At 47.7% G+C, this 26,001-nt stretch overlaps 1 protein-coding gene and 1 long non-coding RNA gene across 3 annotated transcripts in view; one reads left to right on the forward strand and one right to left on the reverse strand.

Annotated features, from left to right (window-relative positions):
• The window catches only part of SLC39A14 (solute carrier family 39 member 14), a gene marked incomplete at its 5' end in the record, with an annotated part of 49,197 nt that overhangs the window by 8,377 nt on the left and 14,819 nt on the right, over positions 1 to 26,001 (reverse strand). Inside the window, 4 exons of one of the 2 annotated variants that reach the window (XM_082729297.1) lie at positions 165 to 287; positions 2,268 to 2,437; positions 5,354 to 5,540; positions 7,800 to 8,077. In XM_082729297.1, the coding sequence (XP_082585423.1) occupies positions 165 to 287; positions 2,268 to 2,437; positions 5,354 to 5,540; positions 7,800 to 8,063 (744 nt within the window). Of the gene's footprint in view, positions 1 to 164; positions 288 to 2,267; positions 2,438 to 4,484; positions 4,655 to 5,353; positions 5,541 to 7,799; positions 8,078 to 26,001 lie in introns of those variants that run through there. The other variant, XM_082729296.1, reaches the window with a different exon arrangement.
• LOC309864000 lies at positions 283 to 8,284 on the forward strand. Its single transcript, XR_014311336.1, has 2 exons — positions 283 to 1,134; positions 7,225 to 8,284. It is a non-coding gene; the product is annotated as an uncharacterized lncRNA (long non-coding RNA).

The following is a 26,001-nucleotide window of genomic DNA, read 5'->3' on the forward strand; positions in this document are numbered from 1 at the left end:
TTAAAGGTACAAAAGATATACCTTCTCGTGAGGGGAGATGGGAGATCTACTGAAATCTGTCCACAGCATCAGTACTCACATAACCCCACTACCAAAACACACAAACGTGTCTAGGATGGAGGCTTTCCCTAGAAGCACTGCCTTTCCCAACAATTAAGCCTCACCTCATTTTTCTGCTTAAGAAGCATCTTCAAGATCTTCTCTGTGAAAAAGAAAAGATAAAAGCCCCCAAACACCACTGCAGACTTGGAGACATAATAATCTTCCAGAGGGTTGAAACCAAATGCCTGTGGACCCAGGAAAACGAAATGAGTTTAATTATTTAAAAAAAAAAAAAAAAAAAAAAAAACAACCAAAAAACTACACAGGTCCCTGATTGTTTCTTAACCACTTCCTTGATTCTAGGAAAGGAGAGAGACGTACTCACTGGGATAGCTCTGCCACCTACCACTTCCTTCCTTTCCAGCAAAACTGAACCCCTTCATACCAGGCCAGTTAGGTTCTCTCTAGCTTACTTTCTGATGCAAAAGATAGAGCCTCTTTAGAATTTTACTCTCAGGAAGAACAGCCTTAGATATGGTTTTCCACTTTACTAAAGACTGCCTTTATTTTTCCTGGTGCTTTGCTGCAAGGGCAAAATCTGTCCTCAAATTCCATACTTAGGAAGATGTTTGTGTTTATTTTGCTATCTAATGTCCCTGGCTGATTTGCCTATCAACACAAAGAGATGGTCTAATTATACCTTCTAAAATGGGAAAACCATTCCCCAGTTCAACAGTAAGAATTGCAGCATCTTCCTGACCACAGACCTCCCAGTGACCCCAAAGCCAAGAAAGCAGACTATGTTACTGCACATGTCAATTTGGGGGTGGGGGTTTGTTTTGGGCTATTTCTGGAAACCTCACTGATCATGGGGAGAAAAATCATCTACTGGGAGGGGGACTGGAGCAGGAATCAGGAGAATTCCACCCTCTGTGATGCTCCTAACTTATGGTGAGGCCTTGGGAAACTGGCGAGTGACCTGCTCCCTCCATCCTCTGACAGGAAACAAGCTTCTTGAAAAAACCAGCCTTCTTGTGAAAAGGTCAGAGATGAAAGTGATCCTAGTACCAGGAACTCTGGCCTGCTTAAAAGGTAAGTGTTTTCCCTTTCTGTTTTAAAGGGGCAAACTGTTATCTCTACTTGTTTGTATAGTTTCCTCAGACACAAAGGTCCAGTTCTAAGGTAGAAATGACACATATTGGCCGGTTTTCCAGGAGAGACAAATCATCTTAAGAAAAGTAGACTGAAAACCATCAACTAACAGTTCTCCACAAGAAGCCATGAAGGATGGCAGAGTACAAAGGCATGGCTTTCATGAAACCCAGCCTCTAGGATAGCCTCTAGGTGGTCTTGTTCTGTATCTGTTAAATGGGTAAAACATGTTCTCTAGACATCAGTGGATTTAAGAATCAACTAAGAAGACACAAAACCACAACTCAGAAAACCTAAGGTGCTCTGAGAAGAAGCATGTGGCATCATCTCATGCTTCAACTCTGGGTATGCCCAAGCCTGTCGGACCACCTACAAGGAGACGCCACCTGCTTCCTGTCATTAGGGGGACTACCACAGAAATTACACCAAATCCGATGAAGCTTCTCCAAGGCTGCTTGCCAGATTTGACAAACACTAAGCTACTCCTGTTCTGTGGAGATTTTCTCATTAACCCAGGCAATGGGGCAAAGGTGCTGTCCATGTATGTGAAAATAGGCTCTTTTATTTAGATTACCTTTGCCCCAAGACAGCCAATTGTAGAGAACAGATCTTTTTATTGAGACCAATGGATTCTGCTGATTTTTCTGTGTGGGCCACAAGCTCCCAATCAGGAGCCATCAAGTGCTACCACTACACTAGGTCTTTTCACCCAGCAGTCAGAGAGCACGTACGAGGCCCCCAGTGCTTTACAAGTACTAACATGTAGCCCACACAACAGCATCATGAGGTCAGTCCTATCATTTCCCCTGTTGTTCCTCATGCAAAAGAGAGGTTCAGTGATCTGCCCAAGGTCATTGAACTGGTTGATGGTGGAGTTGGGATTCTAATCCAGCTCCCAAACCTACGCTATGCAGCCTCTCCTAACTCGTGACTCAATCTCAGCTTCATTTTCCAATAGGAAAAGGACCTCCCCTCCTCTGCTTTGCATCGAAGTGGAGGGTCCTCCTGTTGTCCCCATAGGCCCCCCCAGAGACTGGCATGCTCCTATGTGAGAAAGCCCTGGCTTGCCATACCTCGGGGATGAGCTGGAAGAGGGCGTTGGAGTAGAGGGTTCCAATCGCCAGAGCTATGAAGTAGAGCAGCAGCCTCTTGTAAAAAGTCTTCTTCATGAAGGGCACCACGCTGGCCCCCATGAGGGAGCAGAGGGAGATGACGGTCACACAGAGGAGACCATATCCCCACACTGCCGTTGGGGGAGAGCCAGCCCCACCCAGGACAGGGAGTAGGGCAAATGCCCCATTTCACAGCAACCACCAATTAGGGGAAACATGGGGGTGGAAAGGATGGGGAGGCAGTGAAGGAGGTTTGGATGGAAATTAACAAGGAAACAAAAAAAGAAGAAAAATCAGAGAGACAAGTAGGGAGGGAGAGAGAAACAGAAAATTTGTTAGTGATTCAAGTCTGATGAAATTTCCTTTAATCCGTTCAGAAGAAATGAGGAGGAATTCAAGGTGGCCTTGGAACCCCATGGCTCCTGCCCCAGCTGTTGCCTTTGGTGGCCAAACCGACACCTAGAGGCGCACCTGCCAGCTGGCATGGCTACAGGGCAGGGCACTGCCTCGTCACACAGCGAAGGTGTGCTCAGGCCTATCCCCAGGCAGCCCGTGGCAGACTTTGGACTCGAGGACTTTCCCTTTAATAGGACCTCCCTTTAACAAGATTAAGAGACAAAGGGAGCTCACTGTACTGCCGTGTTTGCTTTTCACATCCGGGCCACACTGTTTAGGCACATCAGTACCTCCTGGACTCAGTCTGGTGTGTAAGATACAACAAAGTCAGATGTGCAGGGCAGTGGGATGGAGAACAGAAGAAACTGAGGCCCATAAAATTCAGTTTCTTAACTTCTCAAGGTTTTGTTGTTTTCTCCCAGGTTTGTTTCAATGTGCTCTGAGCACACTGAATGCTCTGAGAGCATTCCAGCATAGAGGACAGAGTCCAAGATCACCTTGTCACAAAAAATATTTCCTCTGTCATTTCCCAGTGTCCCACACTCCAGGTAGAATGGCACGGAGCTGGGACGAGGCACGCCCCTATAAGGCACAGGGGCGGAGCATGTACAATTATTTTATTTCCATTCAACAGGCAATACAGCATTTTATTTCAAATCTTTAAAGAATTAATAAATTCAATTTCTGGAGCTAAAGAAAAAAAAAAAAGCCCAAGATGAGGCCTCCTGTGAGAGGTGCCTGTTAGACTCAGATGGGATTTTGAGAGAACACGGAGATGGTTCCTCTTAAACCAGATTTCTTCTGGCATTTAGAAGGAACAGGCACGGCCTGGGCGTCCCATCGCTATCTCTTCTGGGGAAGTCTTTTGATTGGGAAAGGCTGGGCAGTCACTGACACAGTCTCTTCTTATGAGACTTCTTATGAAACAGCTGCCTCTGTTCCGAAAGGAGGTCCACACAGTCACCCGTACTGCATGGCCACAGCCCTGCCTGAGCTGACAAAGTGGGCAGGCCATCAACTTGGGTCCTTTTTCTTTTTCTTTTTTTTTAGCTTCTCAGTGGTCAAATTAAAAAGCAAAATTAACAAATATTTCAAAACAGTCAAGTAAGGGCACCAGGAAGTCAGTCCTATCCCAGGAAAAAGTCAAGATGCAAGGTATGGAGAACGGAGTGCTCTTTCCTTTGTCTTGGAATTTTCATTTCATTTGTTTCTGTTAAAAAGTTTTTGTTCTGTTTGGCTCTCTATGGTATGAATTATGGCCTACTTGGAAAAAGAAGGATCCCTTGCTTTTGAGCCAAATTCTATCAATCAGCTGGTAGCCTCTTTTCCTTCTACCTCCTTCCAGGTGGGTGATCTCGTGGTGGACACACCTGGGTACCGGTGGGGCCTCTGCTTAGAACAGAGCAGGTATGGAGTACCAGGGCTTGGACAGCGACCACCAACCACAGCCTTCCTTCTGGGCCCTGTGAACTGGGCTTCAGAGAGGGAAGGGAGGCTGAGAGGTCTCTGCCAGGGAGGGCAAAGGGGGAGAGCCTTGCATCTGACATCACCTGAAGAGGCCACAGGCCAACCTGAGTGCCCCAGGAGCAAGAGAAGGCCCTAGAGATCCAGAGTTAGAAGTCATATTTGTGTCCCCTGATATGAGGGAGAAGTGAATTTTCCAGGTGGCAGCAGTCAGGTGCCTCGGGACACAGGGTGGGGGTGGGGCCGGCCGTGAGGCAGAGGCAGCACAGCGGCCGGCAGGCAGGGGAAAGAGGACGCACGAGTTCTGTTCTACTGCACCTCTGGGATGAGCTGGAAGAGCGCGTTAGAGAGCAGCGTTCCAATGGACAGGGCGATGAAGTATGTGAGCACACGGCTGAAAAATGCTTTCTCCGTGCATGGCAGGACGAGGACTCCCAGGAGAGAGGCCAGGTTAATCAGTGAAACACTGAGGAAGCCAAAGCCCCACACTGTGGAGGAACAAGAACAGACGAGGCCTCCATTACTGAGGGTGGGGGTGTTCTCGCTGCCTGGGGCGGCCCGGTCGGAGTTCAGCTGTGCTCAGGGCAGACAGAGAGCACCAACCTGTCAGTACGGACTGGAGTCCATCTCTGGCTGGGTGCTGTGGGGCAGCCTACAGACAACATAGCGAAGTCACTCTCAAAAGAAGCTACCTTTCCGATGGAGAGGCAGGTGAAAACGACAGGAGAGTTTAAAAACCAGGAGTGAAATGATGACAGCGGGGAACAATTAGCATAACGCAGGCGGCACGTGCTAGGTACCAAGGGCACTGCAGGCCCTCGGGAGGCACAGACACTCAGCCGTGGGGAGTCCACCGTGGCTGGAGCACAGGTACCAGGCAGAACGGGGACGGGGGAGAGGCGCCAAACTGAATGCCGAGGCATTAGTCCCTTGCAGTTTAATAAGAACAAAAATGAAAAAGTAGCAAAAAAGAAAAAGAAAAAAAAAATCCATAGGCAGGTTCAAAAGCCCAGCACTGAGCTCACCAGCCATGCCACCGGGTCAAACAATATGCCGGAGCAGTCACGGGAGTCAGAAAACACCAGTTATCATTGTCCCTCTAATCTACTCCCCTGGTGTTGATGAGCTGCTCACCGGTTAGATCTCCTGTGAGCAGTGCCAGCCCCAGCTTCCCTGTCACCACTCACCTTCGATGGAGCTTGGCTTCCCCTCTTCCGTCTGCTCATCCTCCTCGTTCTCCTGGTTCTCAGAGGCACAGGCCCGGGAATCCAGCTGCTGGAGGATGGTAGGGCAGAACTCCTGGAACTCAATCCTTCCAATCCGGGACTGGTTGTTCAAGTTGTGGGCAGCAAAAAGGTCTCCGGAACTAAAGCACTGAGAAGAAGGGGGAGAGGCAGGAAGCTTCTCAGAACTCAGAATCACATCTCAGCCCTGGCAGCAACCGACTCAGCCTTCCACGAGGAGAACCTGTCCAGATCCCGGGGATCTGGACATCTGACATCACCTGAAGAGCTGAAGATTACCTGAAGATGATCTAGAGGCTCATCTCTAGGGATGAGAGCAAGGGGGTCCCTAAACCTGAAAAACTGAGACACAATCTCAGAGATCAGTCACCTGGTGCAAGTCACACACCTGACCCACACCCACGAGTACCTGGCTGCCCACAAGGTCTGGGAACAACTGGATCCCAGTCTTTGTGACCGCGCGGTGTGGTTTCTGGAAAACATGATCGTATTTGCACACCTGAAGCTACAGCTTCATCCAGATACCAAACCTACCCACACATCACAACAGCCTGAAGAGTTATTCTATTAAAATGCATGTTCCAAAAAAAAAAAAAAAAATGCATGTTCCAGATACTTGACCAGAGTTATTGAGCTCTAGCACCTGAAGAGGAACATCAGTCCCCAGGACCCTATACGTAGTGCTGACCCCACCCTGAAGAATGTGTTGACAGAGATCAGGGGAGGAAGAAGGAAAATCTAAAGGTTTGGTCTACCGCGGAGCACGTAAGGGCTGGTAGAGGTCACGAACGCGAACGCTCAGTCCCCTCAGGAAGCGTTAGGTAGGTGGTTCTCACATACCGTTCCTATGAAACACTGCAGTTTTACTTCTAATTATACTTTATACACTTACACATCAGGCTTTATCTGGCTTGGTTTAACAAGGGTCAGTCTCTAACAGCCCTTCGGGTGTGCTGACAAGTGAGAGCTTCTGGGCCTACAAAGTAGAGAGCTGGACTCTGGTGACCCCAAGATAACTGCCGCTGTGCCAGGAGGCCCTCCGGGGTCAGTGAGCATGAGCCCGTGAGGGCAGCCTTCTCCCCAACTCCCACATTAACCGCACGCCTGCGGTTCTGCATCCAGGCTACCTGGTCCCTTGGCCACGTGACCTCCCCAGGATGTTCTCCTTCAAGATGAAGGCCCTAGACAACCTAACCCACAAACCTTCCTTGATCACTCTAGCATACACCCCCTTCCCCCTCTGGTCTCTGAACCCTATGAAGACTGTCCAACTCACAGCATTTAACACTTCATTTTTTTAAAAAAAGATTTTATTTATTTATTTGACAGAGATAGACACAGCGAGAAAGGGAACACAGTCAGGGGAACATGGTCAGGGGAAGTGGGAGAGGGAGAAGCAGGTTTCCCGCTGAGCAGAGAGCCCGATGCAGGGCTTGATACCTGGACCATGACCCGAGATGAAGGCAGACGCCTAACTGAGCCACCCAGGTGCCCCAACACTTCATTTTAACATAGGTTTATTTATTCCTTTTGGGAAGAGAGAACGAGAGAGTGAGTGAGCAGGGGGAAGGGGCAGAGAGGGGGAGAATCTCGAGTAGACACCCTGAGAGCATGGAGCCCAAAGCAGGGCTCAATCCCATGACCTTAAGATCATGACCTAAGCAGAAATCAAGCGTTGGAAGCTCAACTGACTGGGCCACCAGGCATCCCTAACACTTTGTTTTATGATCAGATAACTCAGTCCTCCATTGGGTAAGCTCTCCATCTTGAGAGCAGACTCTTTAACATGACTCATTTTTCTCTATTTCTCCCAGCACTCAGTACAGGGAACAAAGCAGATATATAAAGACATTGCTGGCTGACTTACATTTGGCTGCCACAAATAGCCTCGGACTATGATTAGCCAAGATGACATGGAAGAACAAAGAACCAGAAGGCAAAGGACTTGGGTCTCAGTCCTGCACTGTCCAGGAACTCAGTGCGGGACCCTTGACATTCCCTTCTAAATAATGAAGACTTTCCACCTGCACCCAGAGGGAGTGTGAAGCTCCCCTGAGACTTCAGGCAAAGGGCCTTGTAACCTGTAAACCCTATGAGACATGACGGCTGTCCTGGGCACCCTGGCTTGCCCACAGGTGATCCCGGTGCAGCTGTGAGGAACATGGAGGGCTGAGAACTCCTGCTGACCACTCCCTCCAGCCAGAGCTTCAGAACAGCCACATGAGAGGACAGGAGGCGCTGCTGAGGACCCAGACAACAGGCGAAGAGGAACTGGCCCCTCTGCTCTGCCATCACGGCTTGCCTGCTCCAAGTGTCTTGGGCTCCCCATGCCCAACTAGACTGTGACCCCATCGAGGCAGACAGTGCTCAGCAGAGCTGAGAGCCTTACCGTCGAGAGGTTCCTCTGTCCATGCACCGGCTGGGTGACATTGTCCCGGCCCACACCCACATCCAGGTGGTTGAGCAGGGCCTTGAGCTGCTGCAGGGTGAGGGTGTCACCCTCTCCGTAGCGATGCAGGAGGTCTTGCAGGAAGAAGGCCGCACTGATGCCTGGCGTTCCCGTGGACACAGCGTGAGCTTTAGGAACAGAACTCCATAAGCTGACCCAGGTCAGCAGGAAGCAGCTGAGGAAGGCTGGGTGGAGCAGCTTCATGGTGACGAACAAGCCTGCAAGAAGGAAAGGCAGGTGAGCGAGAGGCTCCAGAAACCCTCTCTCTCCTCCCACTTCCCTGCCAGGTACACAGGACCCAGCAGCCTCGCTCTGGACAGCCTCCTCTCCCCTCTGACTCTTCTCCCTTCTCTAATGCTTCTGCCAAGTGTTTGAAAAAAACCTTTCTCTTCAAGCATTGAATAAAAAAATAATGAAAGGACAAATTCAACAGATTTGAGTAAATTTAAAAATTACAAAGTAAAACAACTGTGATGTGGTTAAAAAGTCTCTATCTTTTAAAACTTATTTTTTTTTAAGATTTTATTTATTTATTTGACAGAGAGAAATCACAAGTAGATGGAGAGGCAGGCAGAGAGAGAGAGGGAAGCAGGCTCCCTGCTGAGCAGAGAGCCCGATGCAGGACTCGATCCCAGGACCCTGAGATCACGATCTGAGCCGAAGGCAGCGGCTTAACCCACTGAGCCACCCAGGTGCCCCAAAAAGTCTCTATCTTTTAGAGACACCGAAATAAGCACACATTAAATAATATCTCATCTGGAATTCACTTCAAAATAAGAAAGAAGGGGGTATTTGCATGGGGAGCATAGAGGAGACAAGACCAGGCATGAGTTAGTAACTCATGAAACGACTTGATGAGTGAATGGGAATTTATTATACTATTCTATTTTTTTTTTTAAAGTAAGCTCTATACCCAACACTGACTGAACCAGCCAAGTGCCCCTATACTATTACACTTTAATATGTTGGAAATGCTCCAAAATAAAAAAAGTTGCCTTAACAACAAACAAACAAAAAACAACAGGGGCACCTGGGTGGCTCAGTGGGTTAAGTGTCTGCCTTTGGCTCAGGTCAGGATCCCAGGATCCTGGTGAAGCCCAGCACCCAGCTCCCTGCTCAGCCGGGCATCTGCTTCTCCCTCTGACCCTCCCACCGCTCATGCTTGTGCTTGCTAAAATGCTCTCTCTCTTTTTGAAATAAATAAAATCTTTAAAAAAACAAACAAAACACACACACACAAAAAGGCAAAACAAACAAACAAACAAACAAACTACAATTAGGGGCTCCTGGGTGACTCAGTGGGCTAAGCCTCTACATTTGGCTCACGTCATGATCTCGGGATCCTGAGATGGAGCCCCGCATTGGAGCCCTGCATTGGGCTCTCTGCTCAGCAGGGAGCCTGCTTCCCCTCCTTCTCCCTGCCTCTCTGCCTACTTGTGATCTCTGTGTCAAATAAATAAATAAAATCTTAAAAAAAAAAAGAAAAGAAAAAAAAAGAACTACAACTAAAAGAGGGGGGAAAAATAGAGTGGGAAAAAGTCCACCATCAAACAGGACAAAAAAGGTTTATTTCTATATACCCTTTTTTTTCCCCCAAAGATTTAAAAAATATATATATTTATTTGACAGAGAGAGATCACAAGTAGGCAGAGAGGCAGGCAGAGAGAGAGAAGAGGAAGCAGGCTCCCCGCTGAGCAGAGAGCCCAATGCGGGGCTCGATCCCAGGACCCTGGGATCACGACCTGAGCTGAAGGCAGAGGCTTTAACCCACTGAGCCACTCAGGCGCCCCTATTTCTACATACCTTAGTTAGAGAACAAAAATGAATACACTTAAGGGGGGTCAGGTGGATGGGCGAAATGGGTCAAAGGGATTGAGAGGTACAGACCTCCAGCTATAAAAGTAAGACACAGGGATGCAAAGTGCAGCACGGCAAACACGGTGAACACCACTGTTAATAAGCTGATATGGCAACAGGTGGCAAGGGTATAACGTATATATACATAAGGTCGAATCACTATGTTAAACACCTGAAACTACTATATTGTTTGCCAACTACACATCAGTAAAAAAAGAATATAAACTTAAAAGATGGATGGTGCCATACTACTGCTTATTAAAACAGCAAAACAGATTCTTAAAAAATACAAAACCAAATTTAGTGAGGTTTAACACCAGAGTAAGATGGTGCTATAGAAGATATTACATTATCTTTAAATAATGCAGATAAAATTACATATTTATGTAATGACATTAAATAACTAGACTCTTGAAAAGTTATGATAATAAGTGTCTCAATCTTTTCAATTGTTACATCTACAATCTGTACTAACAGAAGCAACTCCAAAATAAAAAAGTCTATAGGCAGAAAGTTATGGTCAGGCGAATTATAGCATTTTCATCAACTAGTATGCAGCTGTAAAAATGGAGTTTAATGTTCAGCAAAAAAGCAGAAAGATTCTGTAACAAAGTTATGAGGTGAGAAGGAACAGGGAAAAATAGGTCTCAGAGAAAGCAGGGCTTTTGTTAATTATTTCCCTCAGTATAGTTATAATTTAATTAGGGAAATAAGCAAACACCAGGCAGGGAGAGGAGGGACGAGCTTATTGAATCTAGACCTAGAAACCCAATCACTCAATCACTGCAGGCGTTTCCACGCCTCCCAGGCTCCCAGGGCTCCGGCTTGCCCCACAGTGGGTCACTCCATCTCTGGGCCTTTGCTTATGACAGAGGAGTTAAAGCAGAGTGCTTAAATGCAGGCTGGTTTGCATCCTGGTTCTGCCACTTTCAAGTAGTACAATCTTTTTTTTTTTTTTTTTTAAAGATTTTATTTATTTATTTGACAGAGAGAAATCACAAATAGGCAGAGAGACAGACAGAGAGAGAGATGAGGAGAAGCAGGCTCCCTGCTCCCTGCTGAGCAGAGAGCCCAATGCGGGACTCGATCCCAGGCCCCTGGGATCATGACCTGAGCCGAAGGCAGAGGCTTAACCCTCTGAGCCACCCAGGCGCCCCTCAAGTAGTACAATCTTGGGCAAGATATTTAACCAGAGTCAACCTTCTAGAGTCACTCAGAGTAGTCATGCAGGGGCGCCCAGCTGACTCAGTCAGTGGAGTCTACAACTCTGGATCTTGGGGTTGTGAGCTCAACCCCCCCACGATGGGAGGAAAGGTTACTTAAAAAAAAGAATAGTGATGCAGCTCACGCTGGCCTTTAGGGTCAGAAAGACCAGACTTGAATTTCTGTGCCACTGATGGCCAGATAGGAGTAACCGTGGGGAAGTTACCTGGGCTCTCTACCTGTTTTCTCATCTACAAAATGGGTATTCACCCCACTGGATTACTGTGCAAATTCAAATGACATGAACTATGTCAAGTCTCTCAGTGCCTGACCTATAGAAAGCACTCAACCAGATGTTATAATCTGATTATAATCAGCAGGGTTCCTCCACTTTGACTTGCTCCCAGCCCAGATACGGAGCTTCTACTAGCACTATGAGGAATACCCCTGTGGCTAACTTTGCTCCAGGCCAACAGCACACACATCACACAAGTCCCCCACCACAAACACACCAGTGGACATTTCAGGCTTTAGCCTCCACACACAGAATGCACAGGATCTGGGGACAGAAATTCTCAGTCTTCAGCAGAATGCACTCTGAGTCACACAAAGGGTAGGTTAGCCATCAGCACAAACAGTGGTCTGTAAAGTGTTACTCTGAGACGACAAACTCTCAAATCTAGACTGAGAACCAGAAGTTAATACAGTGGGCAGGTGGGATCTTAGGCCCAAATGGCTAAAATCCACTGTACAAAAAGAACAGTCCTCTCTACCTAACCACCCCGTCATCTGTCTGAGGCATGTGTTGTCCTGTCAGAGCAGAGGAGAAGAGGGTTGTGCGGATTTAGCAAAGGGGGGCAGAGAGAGGAGGATGGCCGCCGGCAATCCCCAGTGCCAAGCCTGCGAAGCACCTGGCAGTCATGGATTCCTGGAGAAGCTGGGATGCTTATCCTGACTGAAGAGAGGAGGAAATTTTCAGAGATTAGGAAACCTGATCCACAGCCAACAAGCTGAGTAGTGAAGCTAGAAATTAAATTTTTCATGAACCGAAGCCAGGTCTGAATGAAAGTCCGCACACTCTGAACCACTTCCCCGCTGTGTGGAGACACAGACTCCACACAGAGGGCTGTAAACCCCTATAGGTCTCTAGGCAGGTCTTCCCAATTTGATTTAAAGATTAAAAAAAAAAAAAAAAGTAATCTCGGGGCAGCTAGGTCGCTCAGTGGGTTAAGCCTCTGCCTTTGGCTCAGGTCATGATCCCAAGGTCCTGGGATGGAGCCCCGCATCAGGCTCTCTGCTCAGCAGGGAGCCTGCTCCCCGCCCCGCCTCTCTGCCTACTTATGATCTCTGTCAAATAAATAAAAATCTTATTTAAAAAAATAAGTAATCTCTACATCCAACGTGGGGTTCAACTGCACAACCCAAGATCAAGAGTCACACGTGCTACCACCTGGTCCAGCTAAGTGCCCCAGTTACTCCCAATTTCTATCAGCCCCAAGAAGCACCCCAAATCCAGTCATGGAAGACCTGTGCAGGGGACCGCCCTGGGTACACCTTAGAGGGCAGGCTGCATTATGGCAGGCTGCCATATTTCTCAAATTTATCTACAGCAACCTCAAAACATTCAGAAGAAACACAGAATCACTCCACGTATGGGTCACCCCACAGAACTTCAGCGGCTTTACCTGGATAGGCATTCAGGTCAAAGTCAGCATTTACAAAACATCCGCTCTTTGTTGCCCCAGTGGCCCCTCAGCCCCTCGCGTGGCTGGTCCAGCCTCCTGGAGTACGTGAATAGACTCAGCTGAGCGGAACCTGCTCCCTGACCCACCACTCATGACATGACCCACTCACCAGAGCACCTAAAAACAACTGCAGGGCAGGAAGAAGTCCCGGTCCAGGGATCTTAGAGCTGCTAAAAGATACTTCAAATCCAAGGGACCCTGGCCTTCTGGCAGACACAAAAGGGGAGCTTTCTGCTCCGATGGAGATTTCTTTTTTCTTTAGCTATCAGTTAATTCTTAGGGGCAAAAAAAAGTTTACAAAAGAGTCTTTGAATGAAAGAAAGGAGAGAGGAAGAGAACACATACAGCTCTTGATGCAGCTGGATGGAGAAGTCGAGCAGGGGTCGGAGGAGCAGGGGTCCTCCCAGTGTGGGCTCGGCTACAGGACGAAGCCCCATCTATTAGAAATCTGTGGAAATGGGTGGGGCCTGGGTGGGCCCCTCCAGACCTTCCAGGGAGTCAAGCCAGCTGCCCTCAAGGACACCTTCCAGAAGTAGTAAGAGAAGCACACAGGGCAGGACATGAAAACAAGCTGGAAAGAGACAAAGGTCCAAATGTGCTCTTGGCTCAGAGGACTAGTCTCTCCCACTCAAGAGAAGTTGGAGTCTCTCCACTCCTTTGTTCACTTGGCCTGGGTTCAAAGAAGTAAATTATTTTAGTGCCTTTAGGTCTGCCTCCAAGGCGCCAGACCCAGTCCTCCTTAGGGGAAGTAAAAAACCCAAGAGAAAGTCAGTGAGAGATGCTTGCTTTCAGACCCTGAGACTTTAGGTCTCCTTACCATCTTGGGGGGCTCCTAAATCAGAATCTCACCTGCCTGCCATGCCTTCACTTGGTTCAGAGGTATCTTATCCTACAAACGGCACTTCTGGGCTGGGGACATAGTCCCACTGTTGTATCTACCATGCTGCCTGTTTTCTAGACCCACCCCCTGTCAGAGAGGAGTGAAAATGGACTTCTCCCCAGGGTAACGAAGCAGCAGCTCTTCATGATGCTTACTAATCCAGAAGCTGGAGCTCGGGAACCAATCAATGAGCCTGGGAGCTACCAGGTCTCCCAACATCCACTCCCTTCCCTGACCACTAGCTAGCCAGGTAACCCACCCCACTCACTCTCAGGTCTTCTGAGCTGTGGAATGAAACAGGGAAGACCAAGTACTCCAGAGACGGCCACTGGTAAGCCACAGAAAGTGGGTGAAAGATGTCTGTAAGCACACCTCCCTGGGCCTGCTCTGTGCCCCTTCAAAGGATGGGTTATATGGGAAAACAACGAATTTATATAAAGCTAAAATTCAAGCTGAGGCCTTCGCTGAAGGTTGAAGGGTAGCCATCAAGGCAAGGGCAGTCTCAACTGGGTTTTTACAAAGCACTTTACTTAAAATTGAGAAAAGGTTGATTGTTCCTACCAAAGCAAGCAAGCAAGAATGACCTTGGGGGCTAGAGGGGTGGAAGAGGAGGAGTGGGAAGGGGAGGCCACAGAGATCCACAGGATGGCTCCCTAGAGCCCCTGGCCCCTCTACTGGTGGGCTCCAGCGAATTACCTTAAGCTTTCCTTTCTTTTTTTTTTTTTTTTTTTTTAAGATTTTATTTATTTGACAGAGATCACAAGTAGGCAGAGAGGCAGGCAGAGAGAGGGGGGAAGCAGGCTCTCTGCTGAGGAGAGTCCTATGTGGGTCTCGATCCCAGAATCCTGGGATCATGACCTGAGCTGAAGGCAGAGGTTTTAAACCACTGAGCCATCCAGGTTCCCTTAAGCTTTCCTTTCAACTGCCTGCTTCCCCACCTAAAATCCAAAGGATATCAAAAGAGGTGTGTAGTTCCCTTATGTTCCTCTTGGGGACAGATAGCATGGGCTCTCTAAGACACCTTGACCTCAGGACAGCCAGGGCTCCAGGGCTGTGAGCACCAATGCCCCCAACTAACCACAAGTCAATTCCCCACCCCTCTGGGGATTCTTTTCTGGTCAAGAGTTCACTTCTGTAGAACACCTTCCAACAGACTGGTCCTGCTCCAGTCTCCATCCCTGTCCCATTCTAACACTGGGGCCAGACCTGGTAGGCCCAATAGGACCCAGAGAACACTCCCCACTAAGGGTTAACTACAAAGGTAAACAAATGTAGATGGCTCCGGGGGAGTCAAGGGGGTAACACTCCTGGCCTCCATTACTAAAACCCTGAAACTTACAAAGACAAAGCCAAGGGGAGGGAGGGTGGGTAGGTCTTTGAGAAATCAAGAACCCTGGGCCCAAAGGAAATGCTGGCTTTGGCAGCAGAAGGACCACTGGATCTGGTGTGAGCAGGCCAACTCACAGCAACTCCATGCAATACCCTGATCTCATTACGTCTGTCTCCTTAGTTCCCGAAAGAGGAAAAGAAACCCGCAATTTTCTGAATATTAAGAAAGAAAAAGTACGTTATGAAAATATGGCTGAGTTTAAATGGAGAACTGAAATGGTATTCATAATTTCCTTTCCCTTAATCATTAACATTTGAGTAAAACATTAGCCAAAAAAAAAAAAAAAAAAAAAAAAAAAAAACTAGCGGCAAGCAAACAAGGAAAGAGGCATACTATAATACAGTAACTTCAAAACCAGAGCCAAGTTAAGAGGAACAGGGGGCACCACCCATGGCTCACCTTCTAGGCCTGGCCCAGCCCTAACAGCCAGAGTTCTCACCCACCTCCCCCAAATCTGCAGAGGCCAACAGCTGCCAATTCTTTTTCCTATTCAGTTAAGGAGTGGTGGGAAAAGCTGCTGGGAAAACAGGTGACACTGGAACCAGAACAATGAGCGACCCTCCTGTGAAGGAAATCGGGGCTCCAAGGCCACACACTGAACTGGGGAAATGATCCACTTGCAGCGGGCATTCTTCCCCAGCAGAAGTGAAGCACACCTCCTAGATCTGTGGGCTACGCCACGCCACAGGGCTGCCACCCAAACCCAAACCCAGAATCCGGGACAGCTGCCTCTCCCCCACCTCAGCCCCGCACTCACATGGTACAGGCTACAGAAAACAGGTCTTACTTTAGAGCCCACAAGCCCAACAGCACTAGCATGAACACGATGAGAATAACAGGCAAACCATACAAAAAAACAAAGATGTCAATCCAAAGTAAAACCTAACTCCAGAGAAGCAATCTTCCCGACCACTTCACCTAACTACAGAATATTCATGCAATAAAACCAGATCTCAAAGATGAAAATTACAAAACAAAATGAGATCAAAGGGGATGAAGGCTTCCAAAAAAAAGAACAAAACATCACTAAAGAACCAATAAATAAATTATAATGAGCAGAGAACAAATTTCTGCCAGTAATTTAAAACAGAAATACTAACAAAGGAGGGTTTGAGAGAACCACAGTGAACGTAGGTGGAAGACAGATTAAAACATGTAATGAGGGGCACCTGGGTGGCTCAGTCGGCTAAGCATCTGCTTCAGCTCAGGTCATGATCTCAGGGTCCTGGGATTGAGGCCCCATTGGGTTCCCTGCCCCGTGGGGAACCTGCTTCTCCCTCCCCCTTTACTCGTCCCCCGGCTTGTGGTGTCTCTCAAAATAAAATCTTAAAAAAAAAAACCAACCAGGGGCGCTTGGGTGGCTCGGCTCAGGTCGAGGTCTCAGGGTCCTGGGATCCAGCCCCACATGGAGCCCTGCACCGAGCTCTCTGCTCGGTGGCGGCCTGCTTCCTCCTCTCTCTCTGCCTGCCTCTCTGCCTACTTGAGATCTCTGTCAAATAAATAAATAAAAATCCTTAAAAAATAAAAAAAAAACCAACCAAACAAATACCTAACCTGGCTGGCTCAGTGGGCGCAGCCTGCGAGACACTTGGTCTCAGGGTCGTGAGTTTTAAGCCCCAGGCTGGGTGTAGAGATCACTAAAAAACATGTAATGAGACAAAGATACCAAACATAGGATAACTGGTGTTCCTACAGAACTAGAGACTGGACTACGAGGTATGTTCAAAAATAAAGAACACACGATTTCCCTGAATTGAAAGGAGCAACAGAACCTGAAGACTGAATGCTGAACTTGAAAGACGTTTTCAGGCATTGCAAAGGAAATCCCCCCCACCCGCCAAAATATTTTATTACAAAAATTGTGAAACATATTAAAACTTCTCTTAAGTGGCAGAAAATTCAGGCTGCCCTCCTCTTCCCCAGAGTAACATTCAGTATTAGAAGCAATTGCAACAGTGTTTACATTATTGAGAGAGAAAAAAAAACTGGAGATATTGTTCCTGGCCAAGATGTCGCACAAATCTAGAAAGGACAACAGGCGGAAATTCTCAAGCATGAAAGAAGTCAGAGGCTACATTCTCCTTCTTAGAGTGAAAAAACAGGAGAACGAAATGCAGCTAATTAATAGAGAAATAAAAATAAAGGTCTCAGGAATGCAGAAACCATGGGAAAATAACTGATGGTAATCATTAAAACCCTTCGAAAAAGAAATAATAAAAAAAACCTTGGAGATTACAGTTACAGGATGGAATCTAAGGGTTATAAAATGGACTATTTACTACTAATAATTAGTGCAAGCAAAAGATGAGGAGACAAAAAGGCGGAAATGCTAATGTCCAATCTCTCATAGCAGAGTCAGTAAATACTATATAAAATGGGTAAGTAATTATAGATATGACTCACAAAGATTTTTTTTAAGCCTCTTTTACAAAATAATCTCTTGGTGAAAAATACATTTCTTTAAAGCTTAATAATTCCTTTAATTTTACTAGTTTCTTTTCTTCGCTTATATTCAGGGAAATTTTAAATACTTCGGTGTAAGATTATTCTTTTTCTCCATATGCATTTATCTGTGAATAAGCTGGAAGATTACAGAGTAGTATTCACCTAAAGTAGTAAGGACTATTTCAGTGATGGGATTTTGAGTATTTGTTTCTTTTTTTTTTTTTTTTTTTTTAAATTTCAACTCATTGATGTGTCCCAATGGGAGGTGGGGGTAGGGCAATACACAACAACATGGATGGTTATTTTTATAGTCAAGGACTTAGGGAGAACTTTCTAAGTACGGCATAAAACCTACAACCCATAAAAGCAATGATTAGGACATCTGACTACAAAAACTGCCCAGTGTTCTATAAATTAGTATACTTCCAGTATTCGTGCTCAAACTAATAATGATACAGTCATCTGTTTAAGTACCAACAGATCCAGTGAGAAAACCAGTAGCCTCACAGCCTGGTCCTCAGGTAAATACCGCCCACTGGCTTTCTGGAGTTCCAAAGAATTTTGAGAACAACTACCAAGTCTGCAGCCATCTCCACCCACCAAATGAACCAAGTCCAAGAAACCACTCTCCTCTGGGGCAAGCTGAAACCCCCTCCGAAGTAACAGTGCAAACACTCAAGCTTGCTAGCCAGCCCTCCCCCTCACCCAAGAGGCCCAGGTCTCAATGGGCCCATTCTTCTGCCCCCCTCTGGGCTTTTGCTCTCTTACACACCCTAAAAGGACATCTTCTCTTTTCCCAGTTCCCACTCCCAGAACGTTAGCCTCAAGCTTTGGCTCACCCAAAGGCCACCCAGGGTGGGAGATTTCTGCAAACACTGCAGGAGGTCTAGGGGGGGCGGTCCTGGCAGGAGGGAGAAGGGTGGTGTTACCTAGAGGTGGTGGCCCATTTACTTTCCCCAGAAAATCCCCGTTGCTGGGAGGGGCAGGATGGAAAGATTATTAAAAAAAAAAAAAAAAAAAAAAAAATCAGTGGGGACTCAGAAGCAGGGAACAAAATTAGAACCAGCAGCCTGCTGCTCATTGAGTAATATTTACCGAGCCCCCACTGTGTGTGTCAGTGCCTATGGGAGGGAGACTGAGAAAGGCAGAGCCTAGTGTCAGGGCCCAGCACAGACAGCTGGGGTTGGTAAGGGGGAGGCTGGTGGCTTGACTTAGCCACCTGCTGAGCCCTGAGTGAGGGAAATGACAGCCAGGCTCAGGGGCTGGACCAGGGCAGAAAGGGAGTACAGTTGCCAGGCTCCAGCATTCAGGCGGAGGCTGGATTGGACAAAGCAGAGGAGTCTTCCAAAACTAACTGAGTGAGTCAGGCGGCCTGGTGAGCAGCAGCCAGTCGGGGCTTCCCCACCAGAGGCCAGGGCAAGAGTCACTGCTGTTCTCATCATTCATCCATCACCACTTCCCAGACACTCGGTTGCAAAATTCTGACCTGTTGTCCCTTATGTCCACTCCTGTTTTGTCAGACCATGGGGCCTGACATGTGGCTTAGGAAACATGGTGCTCCCATCCACGACTTGCGTCACCTGCTTGAAGTAAAACTCCCGGACTTGTTATTCAAGGTCCAATGAATAAGAAAAGCATATGATCTACTGGCTAAATCAACAGACAACATGACAAGTTGGGCAGACCTAGGTTCAAATTTGGGGCCTATCACTAACTTACCATGTGCCCCTAGTACAATGAAGCAACAAAATGTCCAACCTCACAAAGGCACCCTGATAAATGAGACCTTAAGGGTCATAGCCCAGTGCTATGTTCCTTCTGTTCCCTCCCTGAAGCTCTCAGGCCAATCCCTTCCCCTAGAACTGACTCCTGCGAGTTCTCAGAAGGCAGCTGAATGGGGGTGCCTGGGGAGCTCAAGCTGCTTAAGCATCTGACTTCAGCTCAGGTCATGATCTCAGGGTCCTGGGATGAAGCCCCATGTTGGGCTCCCCGTTCAGTGCAGAGTCCGCTTGTCTCTCTGGCCACTGCTCTAAAATAAATAAATAAAATCATAAAAAAAAATAATAAAGTAAAGAAAGAAAGCAGCTCAATGATCCTTTTTCCAGGAAACCTTCTTGGACCACTATTTAGGTACTCTTCAACTACTTTGCACTCCTCATTAGCTGGTCTTCCAGGGATCCTTCCCAACAGATTTTTCCTCCTTAAAGGCCAGGAGGGGCCTCCCTTTACCTCTCCCCAGAACACAGTGCCTGGACCAGTACTGAGCATACAAGGAAGCAGAAGCAGCAAATTTCTGCTGGAAGATGTGAAGTCCAATGTCTAATGATGTTTCCTCTAAATGATGTTTGCCTGCATCGCCCCTACAGCTTGATGAGGAACAGGGAGCTCAGAGGCCCCCTCCAGAGACATTCTGTCCTCCTGACCTGGGGCCTTCAGACATTATCTGAGCTCAGTGGCCAACACCACTTACTACTTTCTTCTTCTTTTGCCTAATCCATCCCTGTTCCTTCAATTTCATTTTTATTAGCTAAAAGCTAGCTACACCTACCAGACTTTGAAAAACTGAGCCCAAGAGTTCATTTATTCAACAAATATTCATTGCATACTGGCTTCACCTCGGAAATAAAGCTAGGTAATGAGAATGCCTAGCAGCTGTCCTCACTGAGTGGGGAGAGCAAACAACTCAACAACTTCTAAGAACAACGGTGACAAGGGTCATCATGTTGTTCAGGGTTCAGTTAGGCAATTTAACGGCTTGGAGAATCATGGGAAGAGCTGAAGAAACCCACAGCACGCTGCAGACTGAGGAGCTACTCCCAAAAATCAGAGTGCAGACATGGACCACCCAGGAGCAGCGGCCCCTGCTGCATGAGATAGTATGGCATCAAGAAGCTGCCCACTCAAGAGCCATGTCGCTCCTGCCATGATCTACACCAGCAAAATGGATGTTCTGGAGTCCATCTTGAGGAAGAGGATATCCAACCACTTAAGACCAGATCGCGTCCCGCTAATTGGCAAATCCAAGTCACAGTGGGACTTTTACTGCAAGGATGCCTGGCAAGTTTTTTATTTTCTTTTAATAGGGTTGGACCATAATTATCCAAAGCAGTGTGCTTGATGGTGAAAGGAGGCACCGTGAACAAACACATGGGGAGAACAGGAGTAAACCACAGAGTGGCCTTGGCATGGATGCCTGGTGACTAAGTCCAAGCACACCACACACCATAGATCATGACATGGGGAAGTACAGGAAGCCATGGAGAACACAATGGGGCAATCAAATCTAGCGTCAGAGAAGACCTCTAAAAAGAGAACATTATTTTAGCAGAGACATGAAGGACTGTAAAAGTGGGCCAGGTAAAGGTCAAGGGGGTATGGGTGGGGTGGAATGTTCTAGAATGTAGCTGCAAAGATGGCGCATGTAAGAACTTCCAGGTCCAGTGGGGCCAAGGTAGTGGTCCAGTAGACCTCGTTAAGGTGACAAGACCTAATTTTCACTAACGATGTGATCTGACTGGTGGTTTTAGCATATAGTCTGGAGAATGGATTGAAGGTTGTCAATCCCTGAGCCTGGGAGACCAGGAGGCTGTCTCGTGTCTGGGTGGGAGAGCACAGCACTCAGCTTGTTCTAAAGAGCAAGGCTTCTTTCTCCTTGCTTCAAAAGCCAGCCTGGGGCGCTTCCCCTGCCCCTGAAGCTGCTGGTCACATAGTTTTCCATTAAAAAACTGAATAGGGCCCTCTCTAGCAGCCACCAGGAAGGAACAAGCCACATCATTGTCCTCATCACCCAAAGCACCAGAGTTCAAAAAAACCAACCTACCTCCTGCCATCATTTCCTAAATCAGGCTGAAACAAGTCAGCTCCGCTGTCCTGCTGTCACAGGAGGGCCATTTATAAACACTAGCTCCTGCTCCCTGGCAGCAACACTGTGGGCAGAATTTGCCACCCTGACTAGAAGTCTCTTATGCTGCCTTCTTCCCAAAATGGGTACGAATTACCCTCTGAGCCTTAGGCTCCCTCTGGGAGATGAGGTGGGCCCTTCCCAAACAGTCAGCCTTTGTAAGACCCTGAGCCACAGCTGGCAGAGGTGTGCTTGGTTTCCCTGGTGCAGTGAACTTCTCTCTACTAGAAGCCAGGCCCTGGGCAGCTCCAGAGCTCCGCGGAGTAAGATGATCTTGGAACTGAGGCCTGCTGCTTCACATGCCCTTCCCCTTCAATGGCTTCTGCACCCTAGCTCCCCCTAAACAACCCCGATCCTTAAGCCTGTTCAAGTCCCCAACTCCTCCCCCAAAGAATCTGACCATGCCCATCTCTATAGCAGAGATGCCGGACCGTGTGGTAGTTCTTCTAGAAAAGTTGTTTCCAAAGTGTGGTCCCTGAACCAGCAACAGCGGTATCACCTGGTACTTGGAAGTGCAAATTCTCAGTGGCACCTGAACCTGAGGACTCAAAAGATCTGGGGTGGAGCCCAGCGATCCATTTTAGGACACCTGTTAGGTGATCACAATGCATCCTAAAGTCTAAGGACCACTGTTCTCAGAGGAAGATCCAGAGCTTTTGTTAGATTTCCAGATTTCTTCACCAAAGAGGGCAACCCCTCTTGCCCAGCCACTGCTCCTGCATGTGAGCGACTTTCCACCTCAGTGGAAAGGCACAAGCTCCATCTGAGGTCTTAGATTTCTCAGCAGCCATTGATTTTCAGCAGAGCCATACATGAGCCCAACTCTCATGAGAAAGAAGATTCTAGGGGAAAAGAAAGAAAAAGCCCGTATTTCCAAATTGGGGAAAGTAACAGGAAAGGGAGGGACACTAAGTAATTACACTACTGAATCATCATTCCTCCCATTTTCCCTCCCACTGTCCAAACTGCCCACGTGGCTCATCACTGACCCAAGGTTACTGGCAGTCACCATCTGATTACTGAGGCAAAAGGCTTTCCCCACATCCTGCTTCCTCACTGTGGGCCTCCCCATGTGACCAGAGCAACCCTCTTCCTACAAATCCCAAAGAGAATGCAGTGTCACCCACAGTTTCATGCTGTATCTGCTTACATACCTACCCCTTCCCTTCCCTCCACTCCCTGCACCATACCATCCTACCTCCTGATAAAATGCTACCTTTCCAGCACTCTCTTCCACCCAACAGCAAGTCAGTCCTTCTGCTTGTAGTTAAGAGTTCGTGCAACTAGACCCCATCGCTTCCACCATCCCCTGCCTTTACTCTCTGGCCTGGGCCCTGGATTCTACCCAGAATGCTCCTCCCACACCCCACTTCACCCCTGCACCTCCTGTCTTTGCAAGCCACAGGCTAGAAGTCTGATTAACATCTGTTAGAAATGCCTGTCAGAAAGTCTGGATGTGTTTCAAGCACTCTCTCTGCAAGGTATGAAGGGCCTGGATGTGAAGGGGGGAAGAAGAGGGGAAAAGAGGGAGAAGGGGGGGCAGGCAAAGCCCCATCTCTGACCCACCCCAAATCCTGCCTAGCACCAGTCCCACCACACAAGAAAGCACCTTCCTCGGGCTCCCACCACTCCTGTCTCAACTATACACTGTCTTAGAAGGCCGGGCTGGTTCTAGTACTTTCAACTGTCTTCCCAGGTTGCTTCATAACAGTCCTAGGCCGGTAGAACCTAGTAAGTACTTGCTGCATGAACACATATATACCAATGCATATGGACTCAGATATACCCCCGCCTTTTCTAGATATCACAGAATGGCTGGGACAGACCTCGCTGAAGATGCCCCACTTTCAGCTTCAGGATCAAGGGCAGGAGCAAATGAGTGTCTTCCCAAAGGCCTCTCTATAAAGGGGTGAAGGGAGAGCATGAGGACCCGACCCTTTGCCCTCCAAACTGTCCTTTCTTTGCCAGAGCTCTAGAGAGGCTGTCAAGAGCACACGGATGGATTCCAGAGCAAAGACAACCAGGTTTCTGGGTCCTCTCACACTCAGATCCAGACCAGGACCAACGGAAAAAAAAAATCACACAGGCAAAGCTTTCATTTCCCAGGTTAAAACACCCTCAAGGCTGTGGGTCCACAGCAGTCCGAACTTCAGCTGCAGAAGTGACTTCCCTAACAACAAAACTACTTATGCGTGTATTTCCACTTCCCTAGCTCCTATAAACTGCTTGCCTATTAAAAAGGGATCAACATTCTGACCAGACTTAAAGGCTTACCCCCTCTCCGGCCAACCCTAACCCCAACCATGAGGGGCAACTGGATTACCACCTGGAAAGGGTTTCTGATTTTAGCTTGCTACTCAGATGTGCTGTAGTTTGGGTGACTTTCCACTCCAAACAGAGGGAGAAAAAGAATAATTCTGGGGGAGCACTACTCACAATAATAAAAACCATGGAGGCAACCCCAAAAACCCATCAGCAGGAGTGGATGAATAAACGAACCAATTCTCACAATGGAACAGTATACAAGACTGAATTAACCATAGTGACACAAACACTGAGTGTATACATTCTAAGATGTTACTAACAACTGCCTTGTGAATGCCACTCATTCTTCCAGACCTCTTCTCCAGGAAGGTTGGGAAGGATGGTCTGAATCTGAAGATACTGCACTGTATTCCCTGTGGACAAGAACCCGTTCGGGTTTCCTCATAAAGCTGACGGGGCACAGGAAACTTGAGTGGAGGAGATGCTGAAATGAAATGAAACCTCTTAACCAGCCTTCCAGATTCCACTGGGCACCTACCCCCATACTGTCAGCCCTTTCTCTCTCTCTCTTTTTTTTTTTTTTTTTTAAAGATTTTATTTATTTATTTGACAGAGAGAAATCACAAGTAGACGGAGAGGCAGGCAGAGAGAGAGAAGCAGGCTCCCTGCTGAGCAGAGAGCCCGATGCAGGACTCGATCCCAGGACCCTGAGATCATGACCCGAGCCGAAGGCGGTGGCTTAATCCACTGAGCCACCCAGGCGCCCCCCTTTCTCTCTTTTTAAAGTATAACATACACACATGTAAAGTGCCAAATCTTTAAAGTGTACAGCTCAATGAAAGAACTCACCCTTTGGAAGTACAAATCTGATCACAGCACGATCTTTGTTTTAAACCCTCTGATGGTTTTCCAGTACGAGTGGAATAAAAACTAGACTCCCTTCCCTGGCCTAAAACTCACATGTCATCTGGCCCTTGCCAACTGCACTGACATTTTTGAGCCCTCTCACTCACTAGGATCCAACCGGCCTTCTTTCTGTCCCTTTAACATATCATGTGCATTCTGACCTCAGGGCCTTTGCACCTGCTATTCCCTTTGTTTAGAGTGCCTTCCCCCTAGATCTTCAGAGGTCTCAGTTCAAATGTCACCTCTACAAAGGTATGGATGCCCACGTGGTTCATGGGGAGGGTGGTAAGCTCACTTCCAGGCATTCAGAATCCCAACACACTGTTTTATTTTCTTCTTAGTGTATGTCACTATAAGCGTCTGCCTTTGGCTCAGGTTGTGATCCTAGAGTCCTGGGATGGAGCCCCACATGGGGCTTCCTGCTCAATGCGAAGTCTGCTTCTCCCTCTGCCCCTACCCCTTTCTCTCTCAAATAAATAAATAAATAAAATTTAAAATAAAATAGTTGGGGCGCCTGGGTGGCTCAGTGGGTTAAGCCGCTGCCTTCGGCTCAGGTCATGATCTCAGGGTCCTGGGATCGAGTCCCGCATCGGGCTCTCTGCTTGGCAGGGAGCCTGCTTCCTCCTCTCTCTCTCTGCCTGCCTCTCTGACTACTTGTAATCTCTCTCTGTCAAATAAATAAATAAATATAAATCTTTAAAAAAAAATAATAAAATAAAATAGTTCTCATAGGGTGCCTGCGGGGCTTAGTGGGTTAAGTAACTGCCTTTGGCTCAGGTCATGATCTCAGGGTCCTAAGATCAAGCCCCACATGGTTAGGCTCCCTGCTCAGCAGGAAGTATGCTTCTCCCTCTCCATCTGCTGCTCCCCTCTGCACATAAGTGCTCTCAATTAAAAAAAAAAAAAATTCTCTAAAAAAATGAATGGAAGTATTAATTTCCCACCGCCCATTGTCACAGTGTCAGGCAGTTCAGAATTGTGTTGTTCTTTGGTCCCTATCCACAGCTGAACTGTTGGCAAACTTAGGGGCTAGATCTCCTCTCCTGGAGCTCCTCTCCCCTGGAGCCAGAAGGTTGTCTGGAGCTGGAATACAGCACACCAGTCAGAGAAACTAAAGTGAAAACTAAACCACAGCAGGGGGTCCAAGAGCAAGGTGGTAGGAGGGAAGCAGATGCAGGCAGGCAGCCTCCCTTCCCAGCAATCCCGAAGATGACAAATGTGCCGAGGATGGGCAACCATCTGATAATCCCGCCAAAAATAACATGTGAACTTTCCCCATGGCAGGGGGAGAAAAGGAAAGCAAACCCCACAAGTACAGGCTGTTTCTAGAATTTCTCAGCTGCTCATGGAAACTCTGAGTCTCAGCCTAGTGGCATATAACCTCGCAATGTGCCAACTGCACACATCCTGAAATGCAGGGGGAGGGGCTTTGTGAGTGGCTGCCAAGAGGGAGTTGTGAGAGAATAGTCAAGGTCACAGGCATAATCTGGCCAGCAGAACTGTGCACACACCTCTGTTCGCCCACGGTCAAGGCCTCTTGCCGTGGGAGG

Source organism: Mustela nivalis (genome assembly GCF_964662115.1).
Source record: "Mustela nivalis genome assembly, chromosome: 4".
Classification (NCBI taxonomy): domain Eukaryota; kingdom Metazoa; phylum Chordata; class Mammalia; order Carnivora; family Mustelidae; genus Mustela; species Mustela nivalis.